Source organism: Lagopus leucura, unplaced genomic scaffold (assembly GCF_019238085.1).
Source record: "Lagopus leucura isolate 7727_CA_CO unplaced genomic scaffold, USGS_WTPT01 Super-Scaffold_100001, whole genome shotgun sequence".
Classification (NCBI taxonomy): Eukaryota; Metazoa; Chordata; class Aves; order Galliformes; family Phasianidae; genus Lagopus; species Lagopus leucura.
Genome location: NW_024962262.1, coordinates 41983057 through 42010767, shown reverse-complemented (window position 1 = coordinate 42010767; position 27711 = coordinate 41983057). Strand labels below are relative to the sequence as shown.

Here is a 27711-nt window from a genome sequence, read left to right as displayed (position 1 = left end):
TAGGTATTTTGGGGGTGCGATTGATCAATACATTTAATCATTGTCTGAAACTACTGAAAATGTATAATACTGAATTTCTAGGTGCTTTTCTTGATAACATTAATATTTGCACTCACGTAATATAGAGCTTCATATAGAGCTTTCATACGCCTCTGAAATCTCAGCCTTACTGATAGTCACGATTTTTAAAGAATAACATTCCATCACTGAAATTTACTTGGCAACTCAAAATTGTTGTTGTTATTATTATTAAGGGAAGAATCAATATGCTAATAAGTAAACCAGAAATGTATTATCTTAGCACAAGGCCAAGAGACACAGCTTTACCTGTTGTGACATTTAACATATCACTGTCTGAGGTAATGAGCAATTTCATTGTTCTTGTAATCTGAATAATGTGTCATGATTTAAGCTTTATGCAGTTAAATTTATACTTGCATCAACAAATCTGGTAAGCCCCATGTCACTATTTCCTTGCTGCTGTTTTGACTTTTAGTACCGTAATAAATTGTTCAGACCAAAAGACCAACTTCTTTGCTCTATAAAGCAGTACACATAATGTCCTTTAAGTGCAGATCAATGTCTGTGCCATTTCTCAGCAATGCACATTTCAAAAATACCTCTCAGCTGTCAGCCCACCTTCACCAATGCAGTTGTCTCTGAAATGCCTTATATATCCCAGGCAGACTCTGAAACTGAACCTCTAAATCAAAAAACAAAAGGAGATGGATTAATCAATAAGGATGCTTTTATTTTCTCTATTTTTTTTCCCCAGGCTGAATCCCCAGACATAACAATCAAATCAGTCTCGTCTAAGCTATACCAAAGCCTATAAAGGTTATTTGACAAAGATTCGCTTTTTCACACAGACAAGATAGTTGTACATTTTCCCCTCTCTTTCTCTGTTTCTTCTTGCTCCCTCTCTCCCTCCATCACTCCCTCTCCCTCCCTTCTCCTCACTCCTTTCCTCTCTCCCTCCCTTCCTTTTCTCTCCTTCTCTCTCTCTTTCCTTAAGTAGACTTGATTTTGGACGCTCATTTAGAGGCTCAGCTTAATAAAAAAAAATAATAAAAAAATAATTAAAAAACCCATCTCTCCCCTTTGCTTTCTAAATACCTTCTATTTTTAATATTATACTATTTATATCTGAATGTTAGAATAAGACTTTATAGAATGTTTAAAAAATATTTACTAACTGCTTTCCAAGACTTGTTTTGGGAGGGTGAGAAGCCCAGTGATCCTAAGAAAAATGATAGATTCAAGTTCTTAAATACTATCACTAGTAATACTAGAAGTATTACTCAGTATTTTACCCTGAATGTGCAGAACTAAATGATTTTTTGAGCTCCCCACTATCAGTATGCTTAGTTTAAGCTCTCTTCCCTTCTAATCTTAAGGAGGGAAACAAATTCAATCCCTTTATTTTTTTAATGTTTTACTGAAACAAAACAACATAGAGCTGTGCACTCTTTATAATAAAAGCAACAGGTTCAGATATATCTAAAGACCTTGTTACCTTTGGTTACCTTCCGTCTACTCTGAAATGTTCATCGTGTAGAGCAAGACAGATCAAACAGTTACAATAAACAGAAGTGGGAATAAGGAGTGTATTTTATAATACCAGAACTATGAGCTAAGCTAGTGTACAATTTCTATCTGAATCATATAGCATTTGTTTGGGATTTTTCTTCCTCAAAATAGCTATACACTGGGCTTGAGTGCTAATTAGTGCAGAGTTTTGGCCACGTTTACTTCAGAAAACCACTGGGAAATAAGTGGAGGAAATACACATGCTTTAGGCAGAGTTCCTCTGTAGATTGGTGTCCCTGAGGGGGCCAGGATAACACTAACAAAATAGGCACTGTGGAGAGGTCTTCTTTTTCTCTTTTGTGGAATTAACAAATACTGAACTTTGGAGTGCCATTTCATTGAGTCACTTTTCATGTCCTTAGGCAGTGAATTAATTTACCAATTTACTATGGGAAAGTTACAGAGAGTTAGCAATGTCTTTGTGGGAGGGAATCCTGTTAACATTTATGCTTTTTATGTGTTATGAGAGATGTCTTATGAATGTAGTTCTAGAAGTTGGTGATGTATTATACTACTCCCAGTACTGAACTTTCTCCATTTCAGTGTACACATTTAATCATAATGTATTATCTCCCACTGCTATACTTACCTACTCTTCCCATCAATAGTAATTCTCTTCTAATTCAGTCAAAGCCTAAGATGCTTAATTAGGAACCGGCGTTATGAATTTAATTTGTTAATTATCTTTTATGGACCAATATTGCAGAACATTTAGTTTAAGTACACTGAAAACATTTAATAATGTACTTAAATTATTCTAATAGTTTACTATGTTGTATGTTCTTATGAGATACGGTTAAAAATTATATATTATTGGAACCGTCATGGAAATTAATGTAATCTATTGTTATACTTTTTCCATGGCAGATGCCATACTAATTACATCATCTGACAATTGCTAAGTATAACAGATTATACACATAATAAGTCATATAATCTTTTTCATGAGTGAGATAGCATTACATAATTGTCAAATGACCCAATGGAAAAGAAAATTAATGAACTGATTAGTGTTACTTATCTTTATTATAAATTTACAGCTTTATTAAATATACAGGGATAAAAATTCCCCAAATACCTAAGGGACATAGATACAGTAAAATTTTAAACAGATTTTAGTTAAAAACATGATCCCAAGGTAAAGAAAAACAAACTATTTTAAGAAATTCTCATCAAGTATCTACCTACTCCTGGTGATACTGCTGTCAGTAGGTCATTTTTTCTGTTTAACTTTAAAATTCTCTTTGGATTCTACTATCGTGCAAGCCAGAGTTTGTTTCTAAACTCTGTGAATTAACCAGCTTCTTTCTGCTATCCACATAAAAAGATACCAAACACCCACCTATTTTTCAGAAGTAAGCTTTCTGTAAAATTTCCCTTTCATTCAGAAAGTTATGAAATAGTACTTATTCTTCGTGTAGTAGTGTAATGAGAGAGCTTTCATCCGAGAAACAGGAAGCACTGTTTTAGGTACTGTCACAGCCTGAACCTGAGGGGACACGAGTAAGTACACCAAGCTCCAGGATAGGGGTGATGTTAGAGTTTGAATGATGAGAAGGAAAACCTTCCCTAAGTTAAAGCTATGCGTGCATACAGCACAGAATTCTAAATTAACAGAATATGATCCAGAAAAATTTTAGAAATGTAACTAATATGCCAGGTCTCAACATGAAGAGGAGAAACAGCTTCTGTCAGTGAAGAACAGCCTGTCCTCTCAAGCTAACAAAATTGCCTTGTGAGGCAAGAAACTATGTCCTACCTCAGTCAGCAGAAGGTACTGAAATTCACTATGTAAGTTTAGCAGAACTGGCAAAGTGTGCATTTCCCTGTCACATGGGCTGATTTTTGTTGTCAGTAAGGTAGCAGGCCTTGAAGAAGCTCTAAGCTTTGTAGTTAGGTTGCCTTGAATCTGCCCTATGAATTGGGTGTTTCTGTCATGTTTTCTGAAGAGTAGCATCTATAATATTAGTAAACACAATTGTTGACCATATTAAATAAATAGATAGATAGATAGATAGATAGATAGAAACACCAGGAATAAATGACAAGAAGTCGGTTTACTTGAAAGAGTGGTTGTAAGAAGGAGTTAAGGGCAGCCCAGTTCTGGGTGGCAGTAGACATCTTTCTACAATGCCAAATTAAATGACTACAATTCCAGGTGGAATTGCATACTTATTTCCTGTAAACTAGTTCTAGAGCATCTCCTGTTCAAGGAACAGTTTGATTTAGACACTTAACTCTCTCTGAGTGCTGAACTTGATGTCTAGCAAGTCCAATCCTTGCTTTTCTTCTACAGACCAGTCAGATAAAAGCTGGGCATCATCATGGTTTGTTGGTGGAATTTAGGTGTGTTGAAGGATTGTAGCCATTAGACTCTGTGTGTCTGCTTCATTTAGCTAAGTGTCCTCAGCTGCAGCTGGAGACTTGCATATCGGGGCTGGCCATCTAATGTACACTCACAGTGGTTGGGAATAAGCTCTTGCTAGAATGGAATGCATCCCCTTGAAAAATAGGGTGGATGAGTCATGATATATAACACCTTTTTCCTGCATATATACAGAAGTCATGTGTGTCTGAGTTGTACTCACCCATACTTACATAAGGTGAGATAAATCCCATCATTTGTAGTTGGTCTAGTTTTCAAAAAAGAACTTTGGTAGCACAGTTGATTTTTAAAATTGTGCCCAAAGTTGATTTAGTATTGGTTGCCCTACCAGCCAAGATGTAAAACATAATCACAGATTATTGATATAAAAATTCTGTTTCACTCTATTATTTTAATCCTTCTGTGTTGTAAAATGTTGTTACTTTAAACAAAATAAGTTTATATTTGGAAAGATGAGAGCAAAGAAATCAGATAATAGTGATGTAAAAGTTTTAACTGGCATTTCAGACTCAGTGTCTGCATTTCAGTCTCAGTGCTATTCTGTATAGTAGGAGCTGTGGTAGGCTCAATATTAAAACATGCACTTGGACATACATAATTGTTTTGGATGTACCTTCAGGAAGTCTGTCTAGAGCGTTGGGTTTTGTTCACTTCAGAGCACCAAACACATACGTTATTTTATCTGCATTCAGATGACAGATGGAAAAACACTTCGACAGTCTGCTCTAGAAATTATGACATCAGTCAGCTGATGTCTTCCAAAGTCCTTATGTACATAGCTGTTAGAAGGGTAAATGGAATTTTTACATAACCTATAGACTGAAGTTGCATCCAGAAGCAGTATAAATGACTAGAGCATGTTGTGATTGTAAACTGGGAGTCAGATTGCTCCAGGAGTGTCTGCTAGGATTGGTGTGAACATGATGGGCTAGGACTGATGCCCTCATCCTATGGGGAAAGTAATGTTTATGTTACTGTTTTCTATACACTTCTGATTCAGCCTTGCATTGTGAAAGTGTGTTGGAATCAACCTGATGAAATTTCTCACAGAGACACTATGTTCAGCAACCAGTTCTTCTGGTTAGTATTGTTATTAAGAAAGGACTGAAAGACATTACCTGGTGCCAGACTTTAACTGTTGAGTGGAAAATAACCCACAGCTTCATTTCTACTGCTGTAATATTTCTAATAGGTGCAGTAATCATTACTAATGATGTCACAATATTTTATTATAGGTTACTTACGAAATTGCTGGTGCAGTAGAAAAAAATAAAGATTCCCTTTCACAGAATCTCATATTTGTAATGAAAAGTAAGTAAATTGTTTTGTGGTTGCTGTTGTTGTTAGAAATGAAGATGTTAAACCTGGACTTTGATTTTCATTTTTTTATGATAGTGCATACATATTTTTATTTCCAATTAAAAAAAAAAAAGTCATCCTTATCTTCACTGCTTGAGTATCGTTTTTAGAAGCAGCATCATCTGGGCATTCTTGTTTTCCGGTGAATAGATACAAATGTTCATTGAAATACATAATTAAATACCTTTCCATGTGCATACTGTATAATTATGTCTAATAATGCATCTCCATTTATTAATTAATGATTCATAATTGGATAATTAAAAACCTAATTCATTTACTTTTTCAGGGAAGAAAAACAACATTTTCCTCAGGGAAATGTCAATACACCCTGAGATGCTATTTGTCTTTGTTCCAACTAGTGCAGTCTTCCCTTAATATCTTACATATTTGTATTTCTTTCAATAGAAATTGAGATCTTTTGGAAGAAAGATTTGTCTTTCAAATCAGCCGTGCTGTTACAATATATTGTTTTTTTAGCAATTTTACTGTGAAACTAAGCTCTCTGGTAAAATAATTGATGTTTTTCAAAGGCAAATAGTATACATGAAGGATTAGAAAAGAAAGGAAATAATTAATCTTGAATATAATCCTATTGATTATAGTTCCTGTTCTCACTACTGGAATTTATATGATTATCTACCAAATAGCACAAGAAGTTTTATCATCAATTTCCAGCGTATTCTACAAGAGAGCATTCTTCCATTCTCTCAAACAGTTTCTTTTTGCATCATCTTTGCTATTTTGTTTAATAATCTATGCAGCTGTTAAAAGGGAGGAATTGAGAATTGGATTGCATATAAAATACTTGATTTGCAGCGAGTGAGTATATATAATTAACAAGTCAAATAATAATAAATATAATTAATGGATAAATTCTGAAAGCAGAATATTTAAAAGGATCTAAGTGACTTAAGGGCTATATTCCTTCTTTTTTAAGTGACTTAGGCTTTTGGAACTTGAAACTATTGATTGTCAATGACGTTTTTCCTTTTGTGTCAATCGCATAAGTTATATAGATGTATAACTTAAATGCTTTCTTCTTTTGTTTTTCATTGAATTTAGTTTCCTTACTCAGCTAAAAACCTTTAAATACACTAACAACATCGAAGTCATTTTCATATATATGTTCGAAGGTGGGACTTAGCTGAACCAGGAGATACTATTAATGCAGATTCTATCTGTTTTGATTTGAAGGGCAAAATTTTAATGTCTTTCCTAATGCTACGTATTACATTTGTCCATATTTAAGAAATGGACTATGTCCACCGATAGTGCTGACATTTATTCAAGTATCTGCTTTAGTATCTTTGTCATAACTTTATTACTGGTGTTAAGTCAGCAATAATAATCCCCACAGAAAAGAAGAAGCAAATTTATTATATGTAAACATCTAGTAAATATATCTTTACTCAGCTATTAAATAGTAAACTGAAGATTTCTACATGTTATGCTAAACTTAATGGCATTTTTAATGACCTTTATTCCACTTATTCATTATCTGGAATTATTATGTAACATTCGATCTGTCCTAAGACTCACAGTTTTAGTTTAAAAACATCTCTTGAAAGTAATTTGTTCTGTGCTAATTATCACACTGCATCAAAAATATGTATGGCATTATTATTTTTTTAATATTTTGATGCAAAGAAACATGAACTTAGCTTGCTATAGTTCTGTCCTTCATCTAGCCTTTTTTTTTTTTAATCTATTTCAATGTTATATTTTACATAATTGTTTTTCTTTAGTGCAATGGCTGTCCAGAATTGACTGCTGCCAAGTGCCTTGATCATTTTTAAATGCTACTTGTTAGATAAATAGTGCATCATGTATCTCTTACATTGCTTTAATAGATAGATATATTAGTAGTCAGTAATGGAACAAAAGTCAAATGTGATTATAACATAAGTAATTAAGTTTGGACAGATCATAGCCTAGGAGGTTTTGTTTTCTGTCCTGTTTTGTTCAGAATAGGACCTAAATAGGTTTAAAAAGAATGTTACTGATGGCTAACATTCTCAGATACTGAATGTTTTTTGGTAACTGTCAGTGCATAAAATAATAGTTTTTGGGATGTCCATTCATTTTACATTTATTTTTTTAATTGTCTGTTACTGGATGCATATTTTTCCTTCCTTTATCTGTATGGTTTTTAAACTGTATTTTATTTTCATGCATTAATTTGTTCTTTTTTTCTAGCCAGCGAAAATGTAGTCATCAATCAATTGTTCCAGTCCAAACTGACACAGACTGGATCACTTGTTCCTCCATATCATTCCCTTAAGTTCAAAGGATGTAAGGCAGCACTGCTGAATAAAAAAACATCAGTAGCCTGTGCAGGTGGAGAAACAAAGAAATACGTGGAGCTCAGCAAGGTAGGAATTTATGACTGTTCTGTGGTTTTGTATGAAGACGAACTCTGTAAATTGTTAGTTTATATAGTTACTTGCGTATAAATATTTCAGAGGATTCGAAAACAGATCAAACTTGCATATTTCTGAACTTGCCTCTTTTTCTGCTAGTTAAGTCAGCTGCAAAATTTAAAAAGAATAACAAAGAAACTAAACTTTGGTAGGGTACTAAAAATGTAGTTGTTAATGTCACATGCGACATCTCTCTTTTGAGGGGAAATCACATGGTTTGCAGAGTCCATTCTTGATAAAGCTTTGGAATTCCTCCTTCTGGAAACAAAGTAAGTAGTTTCCTCGATGCACCAGCTGCCTTGCCAGGCTTCTTCAATTGTGCAATTTTATTTTTGGCTTACAGCTGCACAAAGTTGATTCTACCATGGGATTAAGGAGCTTGCTCTCATGTGTCTTTTAGAGGGCTTTATGCAAGCACTTCCACAAAATAGCGATGGGAGTTTCCTCATAGCCTTACTGCTGACAGTACTGTAATTCTTGTCTACTGTTCTTGTCAGTAATCTCAGTGGAAAACAGAAGTTGAAGTGAATGGTGTTGGTTTGAGAATATATTTAGCAAACAGCTGAGGCATCACAAGGTGCATTTAGGTGCCTTTCTGCCATAGTAACAGCTTCCTAAAGGAAGTTTCCTAAGCTTTAGAAAAAGATCCTAGTCCCATACATGGAAGGAAGCATGAAAGGCATGTCCAAGTTAGAAACCTAATGAAGCTGAGAGAAACACCATGCAGCTGGGACCTCTGAAACTGAGGCTTTTCACCAGTCCAAAATAGCTTTTAACCAGGAGTTACTCTCTTGAGAGTGAGATAAAGTATTCAAATTCCTTTGGGAAGCACAATAAATTAAGTCAGATCTTCCAGATTCAGTGAGAATGGTTTAAACTATTGGGTGTTAGATGGAAGGTGGTTGAGACCTTCATCCTTCATCTGCCCACAGAGGCAAGGATTGCTTGGTGTCCTGAAGGTGGGCTTTGAGATGAACTACACAAGTAAGACAGTACACAACTTAGTTTGTAGATACTAAATTGGCCAAATTTAGGCTAGGTAGTGTGCAGTCCTGGATGACTGAAGCAGGGCATAATATATCTAAGCAGTTCCAGTGCCAATACTACTTCTTTTCTGGAATAGACACCTGATGAAGGAGCTGGAAGTAGGTAAGTGCTTAATTTCTTTTGTGGATCAAGTCCACATCTATAACTGTCCTGTCTCACATAATTTCTTCCCTTCACCTGCATAGCCTTGAAAATCCACTGTAATAAGCTAAAAATGATGTTATTGTTTTGTTGCTGTTATTGTAATTGAAAATGCAATGTAACAGGCATTTTTTCATTAGCTTAGAATTGAAATGACTACATTTTGGAAAATCGTAACTACGGTATTTTTACTGGATTTTATCCTGAGGGAAAAGGCAACAAAGGAAAAAAAGAAAAAAGAAAAAAAAGAGAGGAAGTAAATGGAAGAGGGACATTAAAACAAGAATTATCAACATTATCAACATTAAAACAAGAATTATCAATAACAAGAGGATGTTATTCCTTTTGTAGCTGAAATCTGAGACAGATACATATAGTACATTCCATAATGTGTGTTATAAAATGGTAAAATATAAAATGGTAGGTTTTCATGCTGCTGTGTGTGAGTATTCTAGACTCCTTAATATCCAGGGAAGAGTAGGTCCCATCTAGGTCCAGAGGTCACATAGGAGTTTGTTATGATTTCCTTGTCCTTTCAGCTTCTCATCTGCCATCCTAGCAATTTGTTAAATTATATAATCACAGATTTCTCTGCAGATGGCCATGTATTTACCTACTGTTAGACCTCTCAGATTTGACGGGTGACGTTTTCATTGTTTTGGAACATGTTGTCAGAGGTAAGAGAGGGCTACCTCTCTGAACTCAACACTCTTCTTGTAGCAGGATCCAACAGAACAGTGAATCCATCCCAAAATAGACATGAAAGCTGGTAGACCAAAAGATGGTCATAATTCTGGAGCACAGAAGGACTTGTAGGAATAGGGTTCTCAAGTCTCTGTGATGCATGAAGGCTGTATTTCCTTTTCACATAAAAGAAAAAATATTTTCATTAATACTCTCACAGCTCTCTTTTGCTGACATCATCTCTTGCTCCCTAGTTTCTCTGTGATCTTTTCTTAATGTATGGTGCTGCTTTCCTCTCACTTCCTTTGGAAGAGCCAGTGGGCTTCACAGTTCACATAGTGTTAGCTGAGTCACATGAATCTACGTCGTTATCAAAAGGCCCTTATCATCACTGACTTTTCACTGCTCTTCCTTATGATCACTTTGCTTCATTGACTGTTGAAGAGCTTGTCTGTTGCAAAAACTTTTGTTATGCCTTCTGGTTAAAGCTTTTAAATATTGTGCTTGTAAAGAGAGATTTTTAGAAGGCTTTGGCTTCTTAACAGAGATTGAGGAGCTTTTTACATATACATTATTTCTGTAGATTAGAGGTATAATATTTTCCACCTTAAAGCTGTATATTCAAGAGTACAGAGAAGTACAGCTGTGGTGATGTAGTCTTGCTCTTAAGTCATACCTAGAGATGTCCAAGGAGATTGAATTAAATTCATTTTTGGTTCTTGCTTTGCTTCCTTTCTTTTCTATCTCTCATACTGAACAAAATGTCTCTTTCCCATGGGAAGTGTATGCAAAACAGGACAGCTGGCAAAAAATTTAGCATCCAGAGCTATTTTCCTGGCACTTCCACTAACTCAGCTAATGGTCTAGGACTAGTGACTTAATATGTTGGGAGAAATGGGTGAGTACAGGGGTAATTTTTAGTTATGTTCTTAAAACATTTTGTAAACATTAACTAAGAAATACCATAGTAAGGCTAGTGTTTTTTTTTGTTGTTGTTGTTTTTGTTTTTGTTTTTTTATGAAAAAAAAAAACTGTAGCAAATAGCTCACTTTTCTGTTCTGCCTTTAAAATCTTACTGCATCCTATTAAGTAAGATTTGAAATAATAAAGATCTCCAGAATCTAGCAAAGTGAATAGAGAATTGCTAACGCTGCAATATTTTTAATGGAAATTGGCTGTGGAAGGCCAAACTGGAAATAGACCCTTCTTTAAAGCAATAGGAAAATTGCAGGAGTGGGCCAGAATGTGCTGACCTGATTGAAAGTGAGTTTTATGGTATAAGTGGACTCAAGAAAGGCAATAAAAAGAAAAGTTAAAAGCCTTGATACAGATATTTGAATCTAAGATCTTGGCCAAATCGTAGAATGAAGTAGTTTCCCAGTCTTTCTGTAAAAACTTTAACAAAAAAGATAATGGGATATATTGTAGGTTTTTTATTTCCTTTTTTTCCCTCAAAGATAAGAAGTAGAACAGTATAAAATAAATTCATTCTCTATTTCCAGTTCTGATGCATGGGAAGGATAACATTAGTTCTAGCATAATATACAGTTACTGATAACTTATGGCAAACATAGGTGAAAATTACTTTAACAAAAGTTAAACTGCATTCACTCATACAGGAAAAGAAGAGAGCTTTTTTAAAATATTCATATTATTGATTTGCCTTCAACATTTTCTAGTTACTCATGCTTGCATTTAGCCACTTAAGCATCTGCCAAAGACACAAGGAAACTTTTCAGAGTTACAGAATTGTAGACATACAGACTGTATGGGATGTTACCTGCACAAGTCCTGCTTCAACAGTAGAATTCCAAGCCGTATGGCTTTGCTCAATTATTCAGAAAAGGAATATTATCTTTACAGTGGTATGCAGCTGCTTCTGAAATCAGAATTTTATTGTTAGTCATACCTCCTCAGGCAGATTTTTATCCTCTTTCCCAATTGTTTCTGAAAACCAAATCATTGTAAATGGCATACTCTTTATGTAAATGTTTGCCTTTGTTATCAAGTTGTGTAATAATGAAAGCAAATTGTTAGTGCCCATCTTGAGTTAAAGATGTCGTTGTGTGCTTTTCTTTCCCACAGCTGTTGAAAAAGAAGGGGACATCCTCATTTCTTCAGAAACTGGAACGAGGGGGCCCAACCACTGTGGCAGTACAACTCAGGGTTAGTAAACATTTTCTGGACAGAAATATTAAAACAAACAAAAAACAAACAAGCAAACAAAAACACAAACCAAAACAACATCAATAACAACAACCAAAAAAGGCAGAATTAGTCTCTACAGATTACAGTGGCAGAAAAAATCATATTCATGAGTAAGCCACTTACATGGCTGTGACATAACTTTTTTTAAAGAGTTACAAGAGCATATGTTTTGTGCAGTTGCCTTTCCTGCACAGTAACGATTGATACCTCTTCTGTGTTGTTTGTTTATTTTTTCCCACAGAAATCACTCACAGATATTATTGGGAAGCTACAGAACTGCACGCCACATTCTATTCATTGTATAAAGCCTAACAACTCCAAGTTGCCGGATACTTTTGACAATTTTTATGTGTCTGCTCAACTGCAGTATATTGGTGTCCTAGACATGGTCAAAATCATACGATACGGATATCCCTTTCGTTTCTCTTTCACAGACTTCTTGTCAAGGTAAATTAAGTTTTATAAAAGCTTTTTCTTACCAACAGTACAAAGCCTTCTGTCATGTTCTGGTAGTGCTTGCAGTGTTGTTTTGTTGATGGGTCTTCCAGATTTCACAGAAAAATCGTATCTGCTAGCTAGGATTGTTACTTTTAAGGGAGGAATGATGAACTTCATGGAAATGCATTTATAAATATCATAAAAAATGTATTCAATGTGAAAAAGACAATTTCATGCAATAGTTTCATTTTTATAATTTATACTACTTACATGATTTATAAAATTGCGTATTGTCCCAAAGTCCCAATTAACAGGAGAAATAGTTTCCTTTTTTCAGTTTATCAGTATAGTTGTCACTGGTTTAGTGTTTGTATTTCATGTGTTAGGATTTGCTTCTGCATGTTTATGATTGAAAGATGCTCGTACCAGAACTTCATTTTTATTATTGTCAGAACTTAGTGGAAAACTCAGTTTTTATTATTGTTATAATTGACATTTTAAATTAAGGTAGAATGAATGAGAGACTTAGGTCACAGTTTCTGGGTGAAGACAAACTCTTTCCTCATGCCTGTTTCAGTTTTTTTTTTGTTTTTGTTTTGGCTCACTTACGCTCTCTAATACTTCAACAATTGGAAAGCACCGACTTATGCAAAGAATATATGTTATGAAACTTAGTGCACATAGAATCGTATGATGACTTGAGTTGTAAAGGACCTTAAAAACATCCTACTTCTTCTCCTCTGTCATGGGACCTCTTTTTTGCCCTGATAAAGAGTTCCTCTTCAGTTTTCCCTTAAGCTTCCTTTAAGTATTGGAAGGCCACAATGACGTCTTCCTAGAGCCTTCTTTACTCCAGGCTGAACAACCCCAGCTCTCTCAGTCTGTTTGCACAGAAGAGATTGTCCAGCCCTCTAATCATCCTCATGGCCCTCTTGGACCTACTCTTGACAACTCTATGTCCTTCTTGTACTGCAAATGGGGGGTCTCAAGAGCAAAGCAAAGGGGAAGAGTCACCTCCCTCACACTGCTGTGACACTTAGAATTCATGCAACTTTTTCTTCTGCAAGTGCTCATTTGCCAGCTCAAGTTGCTTTTCTATCAACCAAGTCCTGCTTCTCAGGGCTACTCTCACGTGTCTCAGAGATGTGTTCATCCTCTCTGAAAATATTTACTCTCCCCTTGGCTTGCCTCAAGGGGCAAAAGAATTACTGTCCTTGCAGAGGAATACAGAATAACACAGAGGGAAATAATGAAAATAAGCAACTTGCCTCTCTTAATTCAATTATTGATGCACCTCAGTATAATGAAATTTGCCTGTACCTTAATATTATCTCGAATCCTTCCTAAGAAGTTGAAATCTAAATATTTTTTCCTTTATTCTATCATCTGTGTTCAGTGCTTGTCTGTAAATACTAAATACAAGTAAGGGCTCTTGATTTTCATGGACGTTTTCTCTTTTATAGGAGAGAATTTCCTTCACATTTGAGGGATTTTAACAAGCAGTTTGATTTTGTGGCCCCAAGGGAAGGGAGAATAGACCTATGTATGTAAAACTCAAGGCCTGTTAATATAGATATGACCATTTGAACTACTAGTCCAAGAATGATTTCAGCCAAAGAAACAAAGGTTGCAGTCCCCAGACTGGTGATGGTGAGAAATTTCCCCATAACTATAAGAATTTCACCTTCAGCATGTGTTGGAGGATTAAATCCTTATGATGGGCTGAGTTGCAGCTGTGTTGTTCAACTGCAAAGTGTACTGTACTGGTGATGCAAGGAAATCTTGTTTTTCTAGTGTTACATGTACTATACAGTTCTCCTGGGTTTACCTGGCCTGAGAAGTAAAGGATATTAATGGGGGTCTAAAAGCACTGTATAAGACCAAAGAGGATTTGTGGCCCAGATCCCAACCTGAATTCCATAGTGGCAGTGAATTTCTACCCTTCCTCACCCTCCTGGCAGTTTTCATCCGTTTATGTTTAGAGTCTTCCTTATTGGTAATGTGGTCAGAGTTAAAAAAGCTAATTAATGACAAATTAAAAAACTTTTTTTTTTTTTTTTTTTTTTTTAGTTAATAAAAAAGATAGAATGTTTGAATTAGGAGCCTTTGTGGTGAAGGGGAGAAGGGGGAAGAATATCAGAAAGGCTGTGTGGTCTGTCAATTATACAGAGAGAACCATTGCTTTCTTAATTGGATGAATTTGAATAAATTTCTATTAATATTTTGTTAGGGATTAATATGACTAGTCCCATATTTGAATTCTTCTGATAGCTAAGGAAAGACAGGAGCTAAGGAAAGGTCATATTCTGCAAGAGCACTTCTTCCTTGGCTACAAAGCTTAATCATTATTTCTATTGCTGTCCTTTTTAGACTTATGACTTCTCCTTCGGTATTATCAAAGTGAAGCTTGACAGCTGCTAGATGAACCCCTCAATCACCAAGGTTTGCTGATCAGAAGAGAAATCCTGTAGAAATTCTGGTTCTTAAGTGGAAGCTGTGACAGTTACTGTCAATGAATATGTAATAAAAATGGGAATTAATAAGGTCAGATGTTATTAAGTACTGTAAAAACAGGCAGCACCAAGTTAATTGTAAAATGATATATGTTATTTTAGAGGATTTGCCAACTCCAGCTGCAGTGTTTCTGCTGAATTTGCCTGCAGTGTTGGCTCAGTTTCTAAAGCTCTTCAAGTAGAGAGTCAGAAATCAGTCTTTGCCTTAGCTTTAAACTAAAAAGCCTTAAATAGAACGCATTTTGAACTGCTGACAAAGTTTGCTCTTATCATCAGAGTTAATATCTCTAGGGTCTAGATTTTGAAATTATTTTTAAGAAAGAAAGCAGCAAGAGCAACACTGGAAAGAGTTCAGTTTCCAATTAGCAGCCAAAATTGTGTGCATAGGTAAAATATTCTCAAATAACCTTTTCCTGGAAGAAGGAAAACAATGAAATAATGACAGAAGTAGGAACTGTTCATGCAACTTCCTCAGGGCTCTAATGTTTTCTCAAACTTGTGTACAACTACCAAAACGGGTTGTAATTCAGAGATTGGAGGTGGGAGGCGTTTTCCTGTCCTCTTTCTTCAAATTAACCATGTAGGTCAAGCCTAGTGAGTGCCACCCATATGTAGTCAACAGGGAGAACTAAATACTGACAAAGAACAATTCAGCACCATCTCTCTCCAAGTCAAAAAAATGGCTATCCGCAGGTGGCTGTTTCTTTCGAGCATTTAGCGTTTTCTTATCTTACTTAAAATGAAGTTAATAACACCCAGGATAACCAGTCGGAACTCTGGTAGGAACACAGCAATTGTTATTATTTTTTTTTTTTACTGTTCTGTGCAGTGGCAAAAGAAATGCATATTCATTATGTTCTCTACTACAGAATAGAATAAGAGGACTCATAACCGTGTGACACAGGCAGAGCCTAGCTGTACAAGTTTTATATCTAGGACCTAATCTCTTTGCATCAATTAATAAAATGGATTCTGGCTGACTTTTGTGTCATTCACCTCACTTGGTGCTGGAGGAAGACATGTAAAAGCCATTTGGAATATAAATTTTTAACAATACTGATAGTGATCAAGGATCCATCCCGGGTAATGAACTGAGCTTATATTTCTTGTTCATTGAAGCAGAATGCAGCTGTTCAGGCACGGTAAGGTAAAAAAAGAGGCACAAAGGTTCTCTGTTTCATTCATTGTGAGCACTTCTATTTTGGTACCATCCTCTATGACTGTCTCTACCGTTAATGTTTTGTAAATTAGATTAAAAAATAAAATTGTTTTTTCCTCTTTTTTTCCTCTTTAATGTGGTTCATTAAATTTCTAAGCCATACTCAGTGCTTTGCTTTGCCAGTGCTTTAATTTCCTGAGGCAAGGAACAGTTTATGAACTATCTTCCACCTTAAAAACAAGGTACATGTGTCACACATAGGTCTTGTGTCTAGATCCCTGCTTAACAATGGAGACTGCAAGGTCTTGTTCAGGTCCTGAATGAAGACATCTTTGTTAGCCTTTCCTGCCTGTTTGCAGCACTCTTTGAGGACTGTTAGACCCTCCAAAAATCTCTGCACATTATGTGAACTGCTAGGAAAATTGAAACTTTGATTTAGTAGCTGATGAGTACTGATGAGTTTCTATGACCAAAAAACCCAAAATGTTCAGAAAGCCTGAATAATTGTCTGCTAATTTGATGTTCCTTTTCTTTATTTCAGCATTTTTTTTGTGTTTCCTGGAATTTTATAACTGTCTCTCAGGCTTCCAGCCTGTCTTTTCTGGATTTAACTCTTTCAATTTTGTCTTGTTTTTGTTTTTGATTGTTTTTTCATTATGCAACTCCTGTTCTGGTTTCAATTGCTGCTCAAGGAAAAAGACAGAAAATTTCATGCTGTCAAGGAGAGCCAAGAGGCTGCATGTAAAGACATCTCTTACAGAAGAGATCAATCTATAGAATAATATGATTTGCCTTTTCCAGTTGTTTTATTAAAATGGTTCAAATTGAGTCAATATAATCTTTAGTTGCACCTATGCACATGCAGTCATGTAGCTTATAAACAGTTGCTTATTCTAACTAGGAAAACAGAGTTATGTCAAAGTTTGGAGACATAATACTAGACCTTCTTCCTCTTCCTCTTCCTTTATTTATTTATGTAATTAATTAATTAATTAATTAATTAATTTGGGAACTCTTATTTTTTGCTGTGTACAGAATATGTTGAATATCTAAATTGTAACAATTAATCCATGTGGAATCAATTAAAAAAATTCTTAAAGAATATAATGCTTTGAAAATAGAATGTTAATAAGTATTAACGTTCTTGTTGTTTGTTTTTATTTTTTTTTTCTTTAAAAGTAACTTTAAATTAGATGGCAAAACATCTGTCTTAATTGGAAATATTTGGAAAGAACATATGGAACACAATGATATTAGATTCTTACAGTAATATTAGCAGTGAGAGTGAAAAAAGTATTTTTAAAACCTGTTCTAATTACAGTTTTTCCTCATTTTGAGTATGAAGGTTGTAGAGGTTACATTTAATCACAGATCTTTAAGTCTGCATTTCTATTCAAGGCAGCATTGATTGATACCACAATGCTCTAGTAGTGGACTAGCACAAGATCCAGAATGACTTCAGAGAACATAATGGTTGCTAACTCATCCAGACAGCTAACTTTGCTGAGATTATTCTGAAGAGGAGCCTTTTTTTAACATGAAAGCTTAAGTTCATGGCAATGTCATTGCATTTGTGTAGTAGCGTTTGTCCTTCTGCAAATGGCATAAAGCCATTAGGAATAACTATTGCAAACTTTTGATCAAATTTGCAGTGTTGACTGATACAGCATTGCACCAATGTGTTGTTTATGTTTGTGGATTTTTTGTAGGACTTATCTTTGCAAATCTGAATTCTCTTTGTTCAGAAGCATTGCGGTGTTCAATTCTTTCCCTCCGTCTTTTTTTCCTCTGGAGGGTGTAACATCATGACCACTTGTGAACTGAAAAAAAAATGCAGCAAATCATTTTAGAGGCTTGTGAACAAGTTAAGAAGGTTAAGCAGGGCATTAGTGAGAATGCCCACTTTGCAATCTGCTGATAGGTCATCACACTGAGTGGCCTTTTTAGCTTTATTGTTTGCTATACAGTAATATCAATCAATTTTGTAGTAGAGCAATGCATTGGTATGCACCATGGTAACTTAAATGCTTGCAATGAGAACAAGATATAGTCTACTGCTGTTAAAAAGCGGAATTGCATTAAAGTAGATGTAAGTTGGTACCACTGTATCAATTTATACCAAGCAGGTATCAGTATTGTGTAGATTGCAGCTTTGGACCTAGAGGTGGAAGCTGTATTTCTGATTGATTGAATAAATAGGATGAGTGTTTTTGTTTGTCTTTCTTTTTAAATGCAAGAAAAGATGAGTAAATGAAGTATTTTGAAGCCATCATTTTGAGAGTGCTTTTAACATAAATTCATAAAAACGGTAATGACTAATTTCTAGTGAAGAATGAAGGTCATCAACAAAGCTTAATGCTGTGATCTTTTTGGCAGTTTTGGTAATTATCAAATTCTATATAGAAGTTGCCTTAATAATTATGCAGAAGTATTAAAGTGTTAAAAATATGGAGGTCTTTTGGAGGAGACTCATTTTATTCATGTATGGCTAGATGAAAAGTACAAGAAAATCTGATGACCTAAGTGTAAGAGTCAAACTTTGGCCTTGGGCTTTCAAAAACATATGTCCACAAAGAAATGGAGAAATCTGAAACCTTAATATTTCTGTAAAGATACTTCTGTGAAGTTCGAACACCAATTGCGCTACAAAGGAAGGTTTGATTTTATTTATTTACTGTTGTATTATTTTATTACTTTATTTCTTATAAGTACTCCTTGTCCTCAAACCTAACCGCAAATAGACTGTACTTCTAACTGCAATTCAGTGGGGGCATTTAAGTGTATCATCTTTGTGCTTTTTTGCCCACCTATCTGATAATGAAGTGCAGTTTGGAATAATTTATGGCAGTCTCAGAATTAAGCTAAATTATTAATCTCTTGTTAAATCCTGCTGATGTAAGAGATTGATTGTACTGTAAGAGATGAGCAGAACTGAGAGTCCACTGATGATCTTCCTGGCAAACTGCATGAGGTGTAGTTGGTGTATATCAGCTAGGGATTTGCCTAGATGTGACTCCATATTTGGGACTGTGTTAGAGGTTGTAGGCCATTTGAATTGTACAGTGTGATATTAGTAGTATCTGACTCTCATAATTTGAATGGTGCACTGATGGTGTATTGATGGACAGTCGGCTGAATATGAGCCAGCAGTGTGCACAGGTGGCCAAGAAAGCCAGCGGCATCCTGGTTTGTGTCAGGAATGGTGTGGTGAGCAGGACCAGGGAAGTCATCCTGCCCGTGAACTCAGCACTGATGAGGCCTCACCTCAAGTATTGTGTTCAGTTTTGGGCACCTCAGTACAGAAAAGACATTGAGGTGCTGGAGCAGGTCCAAAGAAGGGCAACAAGGCTGGTGAAGGGCTTGGAGAATATGGCCTATGAGGAGACAATGAAAGAACTGGGGCTGTTCAGTCTGGGGAGAAGGAGGCTGACGGGAGACCTTATTGCTCTCCTCAAATATCTGAAAGGTGCTTACAGTGAGAGTGGGGTTGATCTCTTCTCACTGGTGACAGTGACAGGATGAGAGGAAGTGGCCTCAAGTTGCTCCAGGATAAGTTACGTTGGATAATGAGAAAAACTTCTTTACAGAAAGGGTTGTTGAACACTGGAATTGGCTCCCCAGGGAGGTGGTGGAGTCACCATCCCTGGATGTGTTTAAAAACCGTTTGGATGTGGTTCTCAGGGACATGATTTAACAGAGGGTTGTTAGAGTTAGGGTAGGATGGTTAGCTTGTGGTTGGACTCCATGATCTTTAAGGTCTTTCTATAATTCTATGAATGAACTAAGTATCTGTATATGTTAAACATATACTAAACATTAATAGAATACTATGTATTACCTCATTCACTGGTGTTTTTTTGCAGCTGCTTGACTTCATTTTCTATGCTATTCATCTTTAATACTGAAAATGCAGAAAATAAATTGGTTAATGTTAGGTTTCTTCAGGTGCATATAGGGACTCAACTAATTAGATTAGACTTAGAGTGAAATGAGTACTTCTAGGATATGATTCAAATTGGTCATCTTGGGTTTATCTGGTATTTATTCTAGGTTTATTCACAGGGTCAGTCTGGATCTCATCTACAGCAAGGTACAGAATTAAAGAATTTTAACAGGGCTCCAGCAAAAAAACAGAGAACATATTGAAGTTAAGGCAGAAGCAGCTGTTGAAGCTAAACCATGGTTCCTGGCTGCAGAATAAGCAGTATTGTACATGCTAAACAGCAGTCCTCATGCGACATGTCACAGTCACAAAACAGTTGGTGTTTCTGGGGCTCACTGACACAGTACACAAATGAGTATAAGAGAAAAATTTATCAGACTTCTCAATGGTTGTTGAGGTGTCTAGCTTTGTTATTTAGAAGGAGAAATTTCAGCATTTTCCAGGCATCTTTGGAGCTTTATAATTCAGCCCTCATTTTGTAAAGCAATTGTAATTGGATGTAAATTCTGGTGTCATTTCAGTGAAGTCAGCTGAGTTATTTGTGTTTGTCGTGTACTTAGAGTTCTGCAAGACCGGCATGAACAGGGGTCCCTTGAGTGGTGGGGTATAACTCAGTAATAAAATACACAGATACAGGGAAGTAAAGGTGGTGTGGTCAGTTTTACAGCTGACAGTTTGTAGCTTCTGAATGTGTGGTGTCCAATCTGAAAAATCTTTCAGTTTTATTTATATGTCAGATTGTATTGGAATGTATAAATCTTAGTGGAACTTCCTACATGGAGTTTATTTTTTTTGTGCAATAGAGCACATCATATTTTTGCATTTTTTCAAAGAGAATCTTAAGGTATTTTTTTTCTCTCCATTCCTGTGTGTATGCTAGGGGTGGGGGTGTTTTCCACCATTTCTTTTTTTTTTTTTTTTCTTATTTAGATTCATTTTCTTGTGCAACTATAAATATAAAAGGACTCCAGCAAACACAATTGTAGCTGAACTGTTCTGGCAGTTCCAGTCATTTTCTTAAACTTAAAGAAATGTTTTTGGATTTTTTAAATGTTTATTTCATTTCCAGATTATATGCCTCTCATGGTATTTCTGGACTGACATTCAGCTTCCACTGCCTGAATTTGACATTTCTCATCCTTTAGAGTTAACTAAACATCTATTAAATCATAAATTAACCCTCCATGTTGTCCTTATAATACTTATGTGTATTTTACATCTGTGAATTTAAAAACTCTTGCTGTTTCTAATCATGCTTCCACAGAACACTAAAATACCACAGTACAAGGTTCCACCTAAAAAAATGGATTATAAAAATAAGTAAAATAATATTTGAGTGCAAATATGAATACTGAAGGTGCTTGAGCCGTATCCCAAGAGGATCCCCAAATCTCTGTGTCTAAAACAATAACATGAATTGTTATAACATCAATTGTTAATGTTAAAAATAATGTCAACTGTTTCCAGAACTTTGTTGTTTCAATCAAAATAGTTCCTGAGTACTACACAATTTGCTGACAGCCTCTAATGACAAAGATAATGGACATGGATTTATATGTGGTACTTCACTTAAATACCTGCCACAGAAATAAACCTGTTAAAGGAAAATATTATCAACCACTGATCCCTTCAATAATCCTTATATGTTGAAAGCCTTTAAAAGAAATACCTATTAAAATGTTAACTCTACTAAATTAACACAAACAGCTATCTTTAAAATAAACATTTTAAGCAAGTAACTGTGAACACATTAGTTTATGCTAATAGCACTGTGCAGGAACTTTGAATTATCTAATTATGGTGCAAATTGTCACACGGGTAAATTAATTTTGCTGTATAGCTTTAAAATCACTTCTGTGCATTCATTGATTAATTAAATATAACTGTGTGCTTTTGGTCCCTAGAAAAATATAATTAGTTGCTTTTGACTGGTCTGTGTGCTCATCAAACTTGTATAAATGCACTCCAACTGCCCCACAGTCAGAAGCCACGGTGACCCTCCTGCTGTTTTTTTCTTTCTGTGGTTCTGCAGCTGTTAAATTCTTTCCACTCAACTCAGATATTCATGGCACCCTTTTTCTCCTTAACTGCATCCTGATATTCTTTAGAATTTAATCTTCAGCACAAGAATCTGTAATGAGACCTCCTGAAGCTAGACTTCATAGTCAGACAGAATAATAGTAGGTGGTTAATACTGGAGACATCTGAAAGCAAAAAAAAATCCAGTGCAAGGGATATGTAGATTAGTCAGTGGATGTTTGTGGGGTTTTTTTGTTTTTGTTTTTCTTAGGCCGGTGTTGCATTTATTTAATATCATCGATTACGGAACTATCCCTGCTGTACTCAACAGTAAATGAGAGCAGAATCTGTTCTAGTACTGATACAACAGCCCAAGGGAGCAACCTTCAGATGTCTTGGAAAATGCTGATTTTTCAGCAGTACAATTTGTCTAATTGTTACACATTGTGAGCCAGAAGAATCCCCATTACCCAGAGTGATACTTCTTCTCCTTGTGTTCAGAGGGCACAACGGAAACTCTCACAGAAGACATATAGGTGGTGATGATCTTTCAGAGTAACTGTTCTGCCTGTATGGTTTAAGCAGGTCCCCAAAACCCTCCTCACAATCTTGATTTACCTCTTCTGAGTTACTAGTAAACCATCTCAGAAGGACTTAGTGTGTTTCTGTTATTTGATTGCACAAAAGAGAAAAAATAAGCAAAGAAGAAATAAAGAATCATTGAGATGGAACATCAGTTTTATTCCTCTTTCCCTTAACTCTGATTTTGCATTCTGTTTCTATCTCAGTGTTCTTCCACATAGACTTGGAATTGCTTTCTTGGCAACCAGAGAACCAAGGAAGAAGCAGTCCCTCTGGTAACAGGAGACCAAATGGGAAACTGTGCAAGCCTAGTTTGGCTGCAGCATTGCAGCTCACAGTCTCATCACCTTTCTGAAAAGGCCTTGTGTATTTTTCCTTGAAAGTTATTTTTACATTTTTACACGCCATGATTCATTTTGCTTTACACAACCTATTTGCAGGTTTTCAGTCTTTCAAAAATTGAGACAAGAGCCAGACCCAAGCACATCCTTTTCGGAAGACCGTTTTAAAGTCCTTTCTTAATTTCTCCTCTCTTGTAATATCACATCCATGACTGTTCAGATCTGTCAGCAGTCATGGCCTTGTCCTGTGCTCTTTGAAGAATGACTTTCTATCCTAACCTGCCTAACACTTGCCTGCTGGTGAGGCCCAGCCATGAATTTCCTGGAAGACATGTGTGCAAAACTATGGTAATCACCAAAGGCCTTGCCTTGTAGGGTTGTGATCTTAAAAAAAGTCATCTTATGTTTCCTTATAGCATGAGCAGCCAGGTTGTTCAGACTCACAGGGCAGGTTTTTCCTCTGAGGTAGGAAACAGCAGAAATTTACCTGTCTGTTCAGTCATGTTTAGACTCCAGCTCCCAGAAATTCCTTTGCTCTGATCTCTGTTGTTTTTACTTTGATTTTTTTTTTTGAAAGAGCATAGCTTTTGATTTTCTATCATTTTAGATGTTTGAGTTTTGCAGGACTTTTGTTATTGGTGCCCTGTTTTCACATGGCAGTGTCTGTGGAGAAGGGAAACTGGTTTCACTACACCACTATTGTATCATCTCTGTTATACAGAATCAAATTAGGAGTCTGATAACATTAAGTTTGTTCTGTAGTCAGTATGTTGTACATACAGGGAAGCATTTTCCTGCTCTGTGTGTGTTTCTAAGGAGTGCCAAAGCATGAAAAGGAAGTTAGCTGTGGAGAAGGCTTTTATATCTGGAGGTAAATGTAAACCTATACATATAGAATTGAAGGTATAGAATTGAAGGTGTTTGTGTTACAAGAATGATTGTTCGATTTCTGATTCAGTGACAGTTTTTGCTACTTTAAATAGATACATTTTTTACATTGTTTTATCTAGATTGAATGGGAATGTCAGCTTTAAGTAAGATGATGCGGAAGTATTGTAATGCAAATCTTTAGCAGGTGTTGTGAATTCGCTTTTCATTTGCATAGCCGAATCCACTAATCTCAAGAGCTGAACAGTCTGTTTATTATTCTGCTGTCTGAGATGAGGAAACCCTTGCTTAATTACGTGAAGTACATGAATAAATATTCTAGGATTAAGACATATATCTTCATTATTTCTTCTCTCCAGAAAGTTATATTTGGACATCTAGAAAAGATTGAGGATGACAAAACCTAATGCAAAGAAAACCCATAACATTTAGGAAATTAAAAAAATCCTTGTAAGTCATTTGTCTGTCACCCCTCACAAAGTAGTTTTTTTTATATGAGATTTTAATTTTATATATTATTTAGTCTAAATTAAAATATTCCAGATGGATTTTTCCTGCACAAGGTTACTCTGATTCAATGAATTTCGTGGCCCAGATCCTCCGTCAAAAGTCTGTGCTGAGCCAAACTCAGCACTGAGACAAATGGCTGACCCACATGTAGGTCACCGTAAAATGTTGCCCTGCAGATTTTCTGAGCCATTTCCATTTCTGTTTCCTGGTCCTTAATGTTGCTATTTTTTCTCAGTTACATACCATTTATGTCACCTGAGTATATTTTCCCTTTTCCATAGGTATGTTATACATGGTTGTCTGCCATTATGTAAGAAATGAAATTTTAATCATTGAAGGAGGAAATCAGAATATCTCATCACTTGAAAAGTTTCTGGTATCTGGTGGCATTATTAAAAACTCCATAATTAAGCTATTTTAACTGGGCAGTTTGCTGTAAGGTCACTAGTAGCGCTATTGCTTTCCAGATTTCTTTCTGCCTACAAATGTCTGTCTATCAGGTTAACCCAGAGAAAATAAAACTGCTCGCATTTTTTTTTCCAGAATGACTTAAATTTTAATGTCTTTCTTAGTTGTAATTGGTCTTCACATCTAGCAATTTGGTCCTGGGTTGCTTTATAGGTTGTTGTACACTGTTGTACTCGTGCAGTAGGCAGCTACTGTAGAGTTTTGGTGTATTGCCATGTATACTTCTTCATCGTTTCGTACCTGTCAGGCAAATTGCACTTCATGCATGTATTTTCATGTCCACACCAATTTGGATTATCTCTGTAAGTATGCATGAAGCAGACTCAGTCCAAAGATGGTTCTTTCATATAGAGGTGAAACTTATAGCCCTTTTATACTTCTATAAAAAAAAAAAAAGCCACAAATGCAATCTATTTTGTCTACTCTAATCTGTTCTTTATAAACTTATCTTTCTCTTCATTCCATTCATGGATTTATTCTGGCCAAAATTTTGAATACCTGATTTAGATGTTAATATGTTAATCATGCTGGATAACAAGCTTTTTGCGTGTGTTATGTGTATTGTACAGATATTTGGCTGAATAACTTTTCTTTTCTTTTCTTGGAAATGAAAATAGTCTATTTCACCTTTTCTAATTAGCTGGAATTTCCCTTGTACTCATATTTCAAAAATAATTAGGTTCTTCCTTTAATTAAGAAAAAAAAAAAAAGGGGGGGATATAACACAGAGAACTGGAACAAGTGTGTATCCTTTGTACATACATAACTTGAATCAAAATTCCATCCTATTCTTTACTGGTGACTGTCTTTACAAGATTTCTATCACTTGAAAAATTTCCAGACATCCTGTAGTTACCCTCTTTCTGCAGTAAATAGGTCCTGTAGATATTTCAGCTCTTACTTGATAGATTTTTCAAATACAAACCATGCCTAACCCACTCTCCCGATCCTCCTCAAATCCGAACAAACAAAACTGAAGAGCTTGAGTTATGAGCATATAGTGACAAGTATTGCGAACAAAGTCCATCTCTTTCACATATTTCACAGACATAACAATACATCAAGCTGTTACTGACTGTCAAAGAAAGAAAAGAATTTTAGTAAGGAAGAAAAGAGAATTCAGCGTGGCAATGCAACCTGTTTTTATTCCTCTGTGGTGACAATTTTTGCATTTCTTTTAGCATGATCCAGATTAATTTGTATTGCCTTCTTTTATTAGCTACCTTTTGAATAGATATTACTGAATCATGCTATTTTAACTTGGCGAACAGAATACATTGTAAAAAATGCAAGAAAGAGAAGAGCAAACTGCAATACAATGAATGGCACTGTCAGGACCAACTTTTTTTGTGCGTAAGCTGTGTTTGGATATTTAACACTTAAAACTGCCTTACTCAGAATTGCTATAAGGCAGCTTCAGTGTCTGCCATATGTGGTTTTGTTTTTGAAGCAAGACAATGACATGGAGAGAAGGAGTTGCTTTCAGGAAGGATTTGAGACCTGTTATTAAAAGTTATCCTCTGACAGCGGACATTAGACTGCAGTTGGTAGGTATCTCTGACTTTGTCATTTTGAAAGACCTTACAGAAAGAATGGCATATACTAAAGAAATAAAACAAAGTAGTTCTGAGGCTTCAGTCCAAGGACATCTATGTGGTTTATGTAAGCTGTTGATTTGGAGCTGCTTGTTTTTGTGCCCTTTGCACTTGCAGTGTTCTTTCCATTAGTATCTTCTATTACGTTGATGTGCTATTGAAATCAAGTGTGTGGTGTTTATTCCAGCGCTTAAAGATTTGGTGTACATACAGAACTGGGAGTACAGCCCCACAGCCTGTTTGTTCACACTGCATGTAAATCAATTAGTGCGCTGAGCCTGAGAGCATTACTGAGAGTTACTGTGCCATAACCTGAACTCAGGAATACTCTGTCTCAGGTGAAAAAAACAGCCTGCTGAGTCTTGTCAGCTGTGCACTTAGGGAAGTGAGGGAGAAAATGATCAGATAAAAAGCATCAATGAGAAGTGAAAGAGAAGAGGTCAGAGAACAGCTTCTGAAACACCAGAGGGTGCCAGCCTGGCAGTGCATGCTCACAGTGCCAGCATGTTTAGCCTTAAAGTCTTTCTTCTATTTAGATGTGTAAAAATGACAGATTGGGAACAGAAGGGTGTTAAGGACAAAGGTGAGGAAATCACACACTGATTTCCTGTTGAAAGGATGGAGCTGAGGAAAGCTCCCTGGTGGTAACTTGTAAATGGAAGGAGGGCACAATCAAAGAGGTCTTGCATTTCCTAATGCACACTGCATTGGTGTTTGCATGGTGGTGAAGATGTGCTGATTCAGTGTAATCCTTTAAATTACTTGGTTTGTATTTTGTTTTGGATCCATTAGTAGATGGTTAGCTATGGCTAGGCCATGACATCTTACTTTTTATCAGCTTCTTGACTTGCCTAGGAAAGGAGTACACAGTCTAACATTAGATGTCTTTGCTAGAGTCGGGAGTGTATGCTGTCTTTGTACTCAGTGGAAAGAAACGGTCTTACAGTACTCAATTTATCTGACCTATTTTAAGCATCAAAATTACAACAGGATATCCCAAATCGTGTCTTCTATTGTCTCTTAAGAGAGTCTGCACAGCTAATTCACCAGTGGATGTTTTGTTGAAGTATATTTTACTTGACTTAAGTTTTTTGTTAGCGAGATAGCTTACTGCGTCCCTCAGGATCCTCTCTGATGCCTTGCAAATATTCTCTGTGTTATTTATGTGGGGCAAAATATATGATCTGTCAGTGAGATGAAGCCTGGTATTTAACTCAATTGTTCATTCACCTGACTGAACTAGGGCTGCATTGGTTGCAGAATTCTCTGGTAAGGGAAGGTTTCAAAGACTCTCAAGATTGCATTTCCCCAGAAGCAAGCCCCAGTGTTTGCACATAACTCAAATTTATCTATGCAAGCCTGCATCATAAATTCATACTTTTATTACCATTTTCTGTGATACAGTAAGTATGACAAA

At 35.8% G+C, this 27711-nt stretch overlaps 1 protein-coding gene across 1 annotated transcript in view; it reads left to right on the top strand.

Annotated features, from left to right (window-relative positions):
- Positions 1 to 27711, top strand: part of MYO16 (myosin XVI) — a 258883-nt gene that overhangs the window by 168209 nt on the left and 62963 nt on the right. Inside the window, exons 23-26 of the mRNA XM_042867357.1 lie at positions 5212 to 5287; positions 7535 to 7710; positions 11716 to 11796; positions 12080 to 12285. Of these exons, the coding sequence (XP_042723291.1) occupies positions 5212 to 5287; positions 7535 to 7710; positions 11716 to 11796; positions 12080 to 12285 (539 nt within the window). The remainder of the gene's footprint in view (positions 1 to 5211; positions 5288 to 7534; positions 7711 to 11715; positions 11797 to 12079; positions 12286 to 27711) is intronic.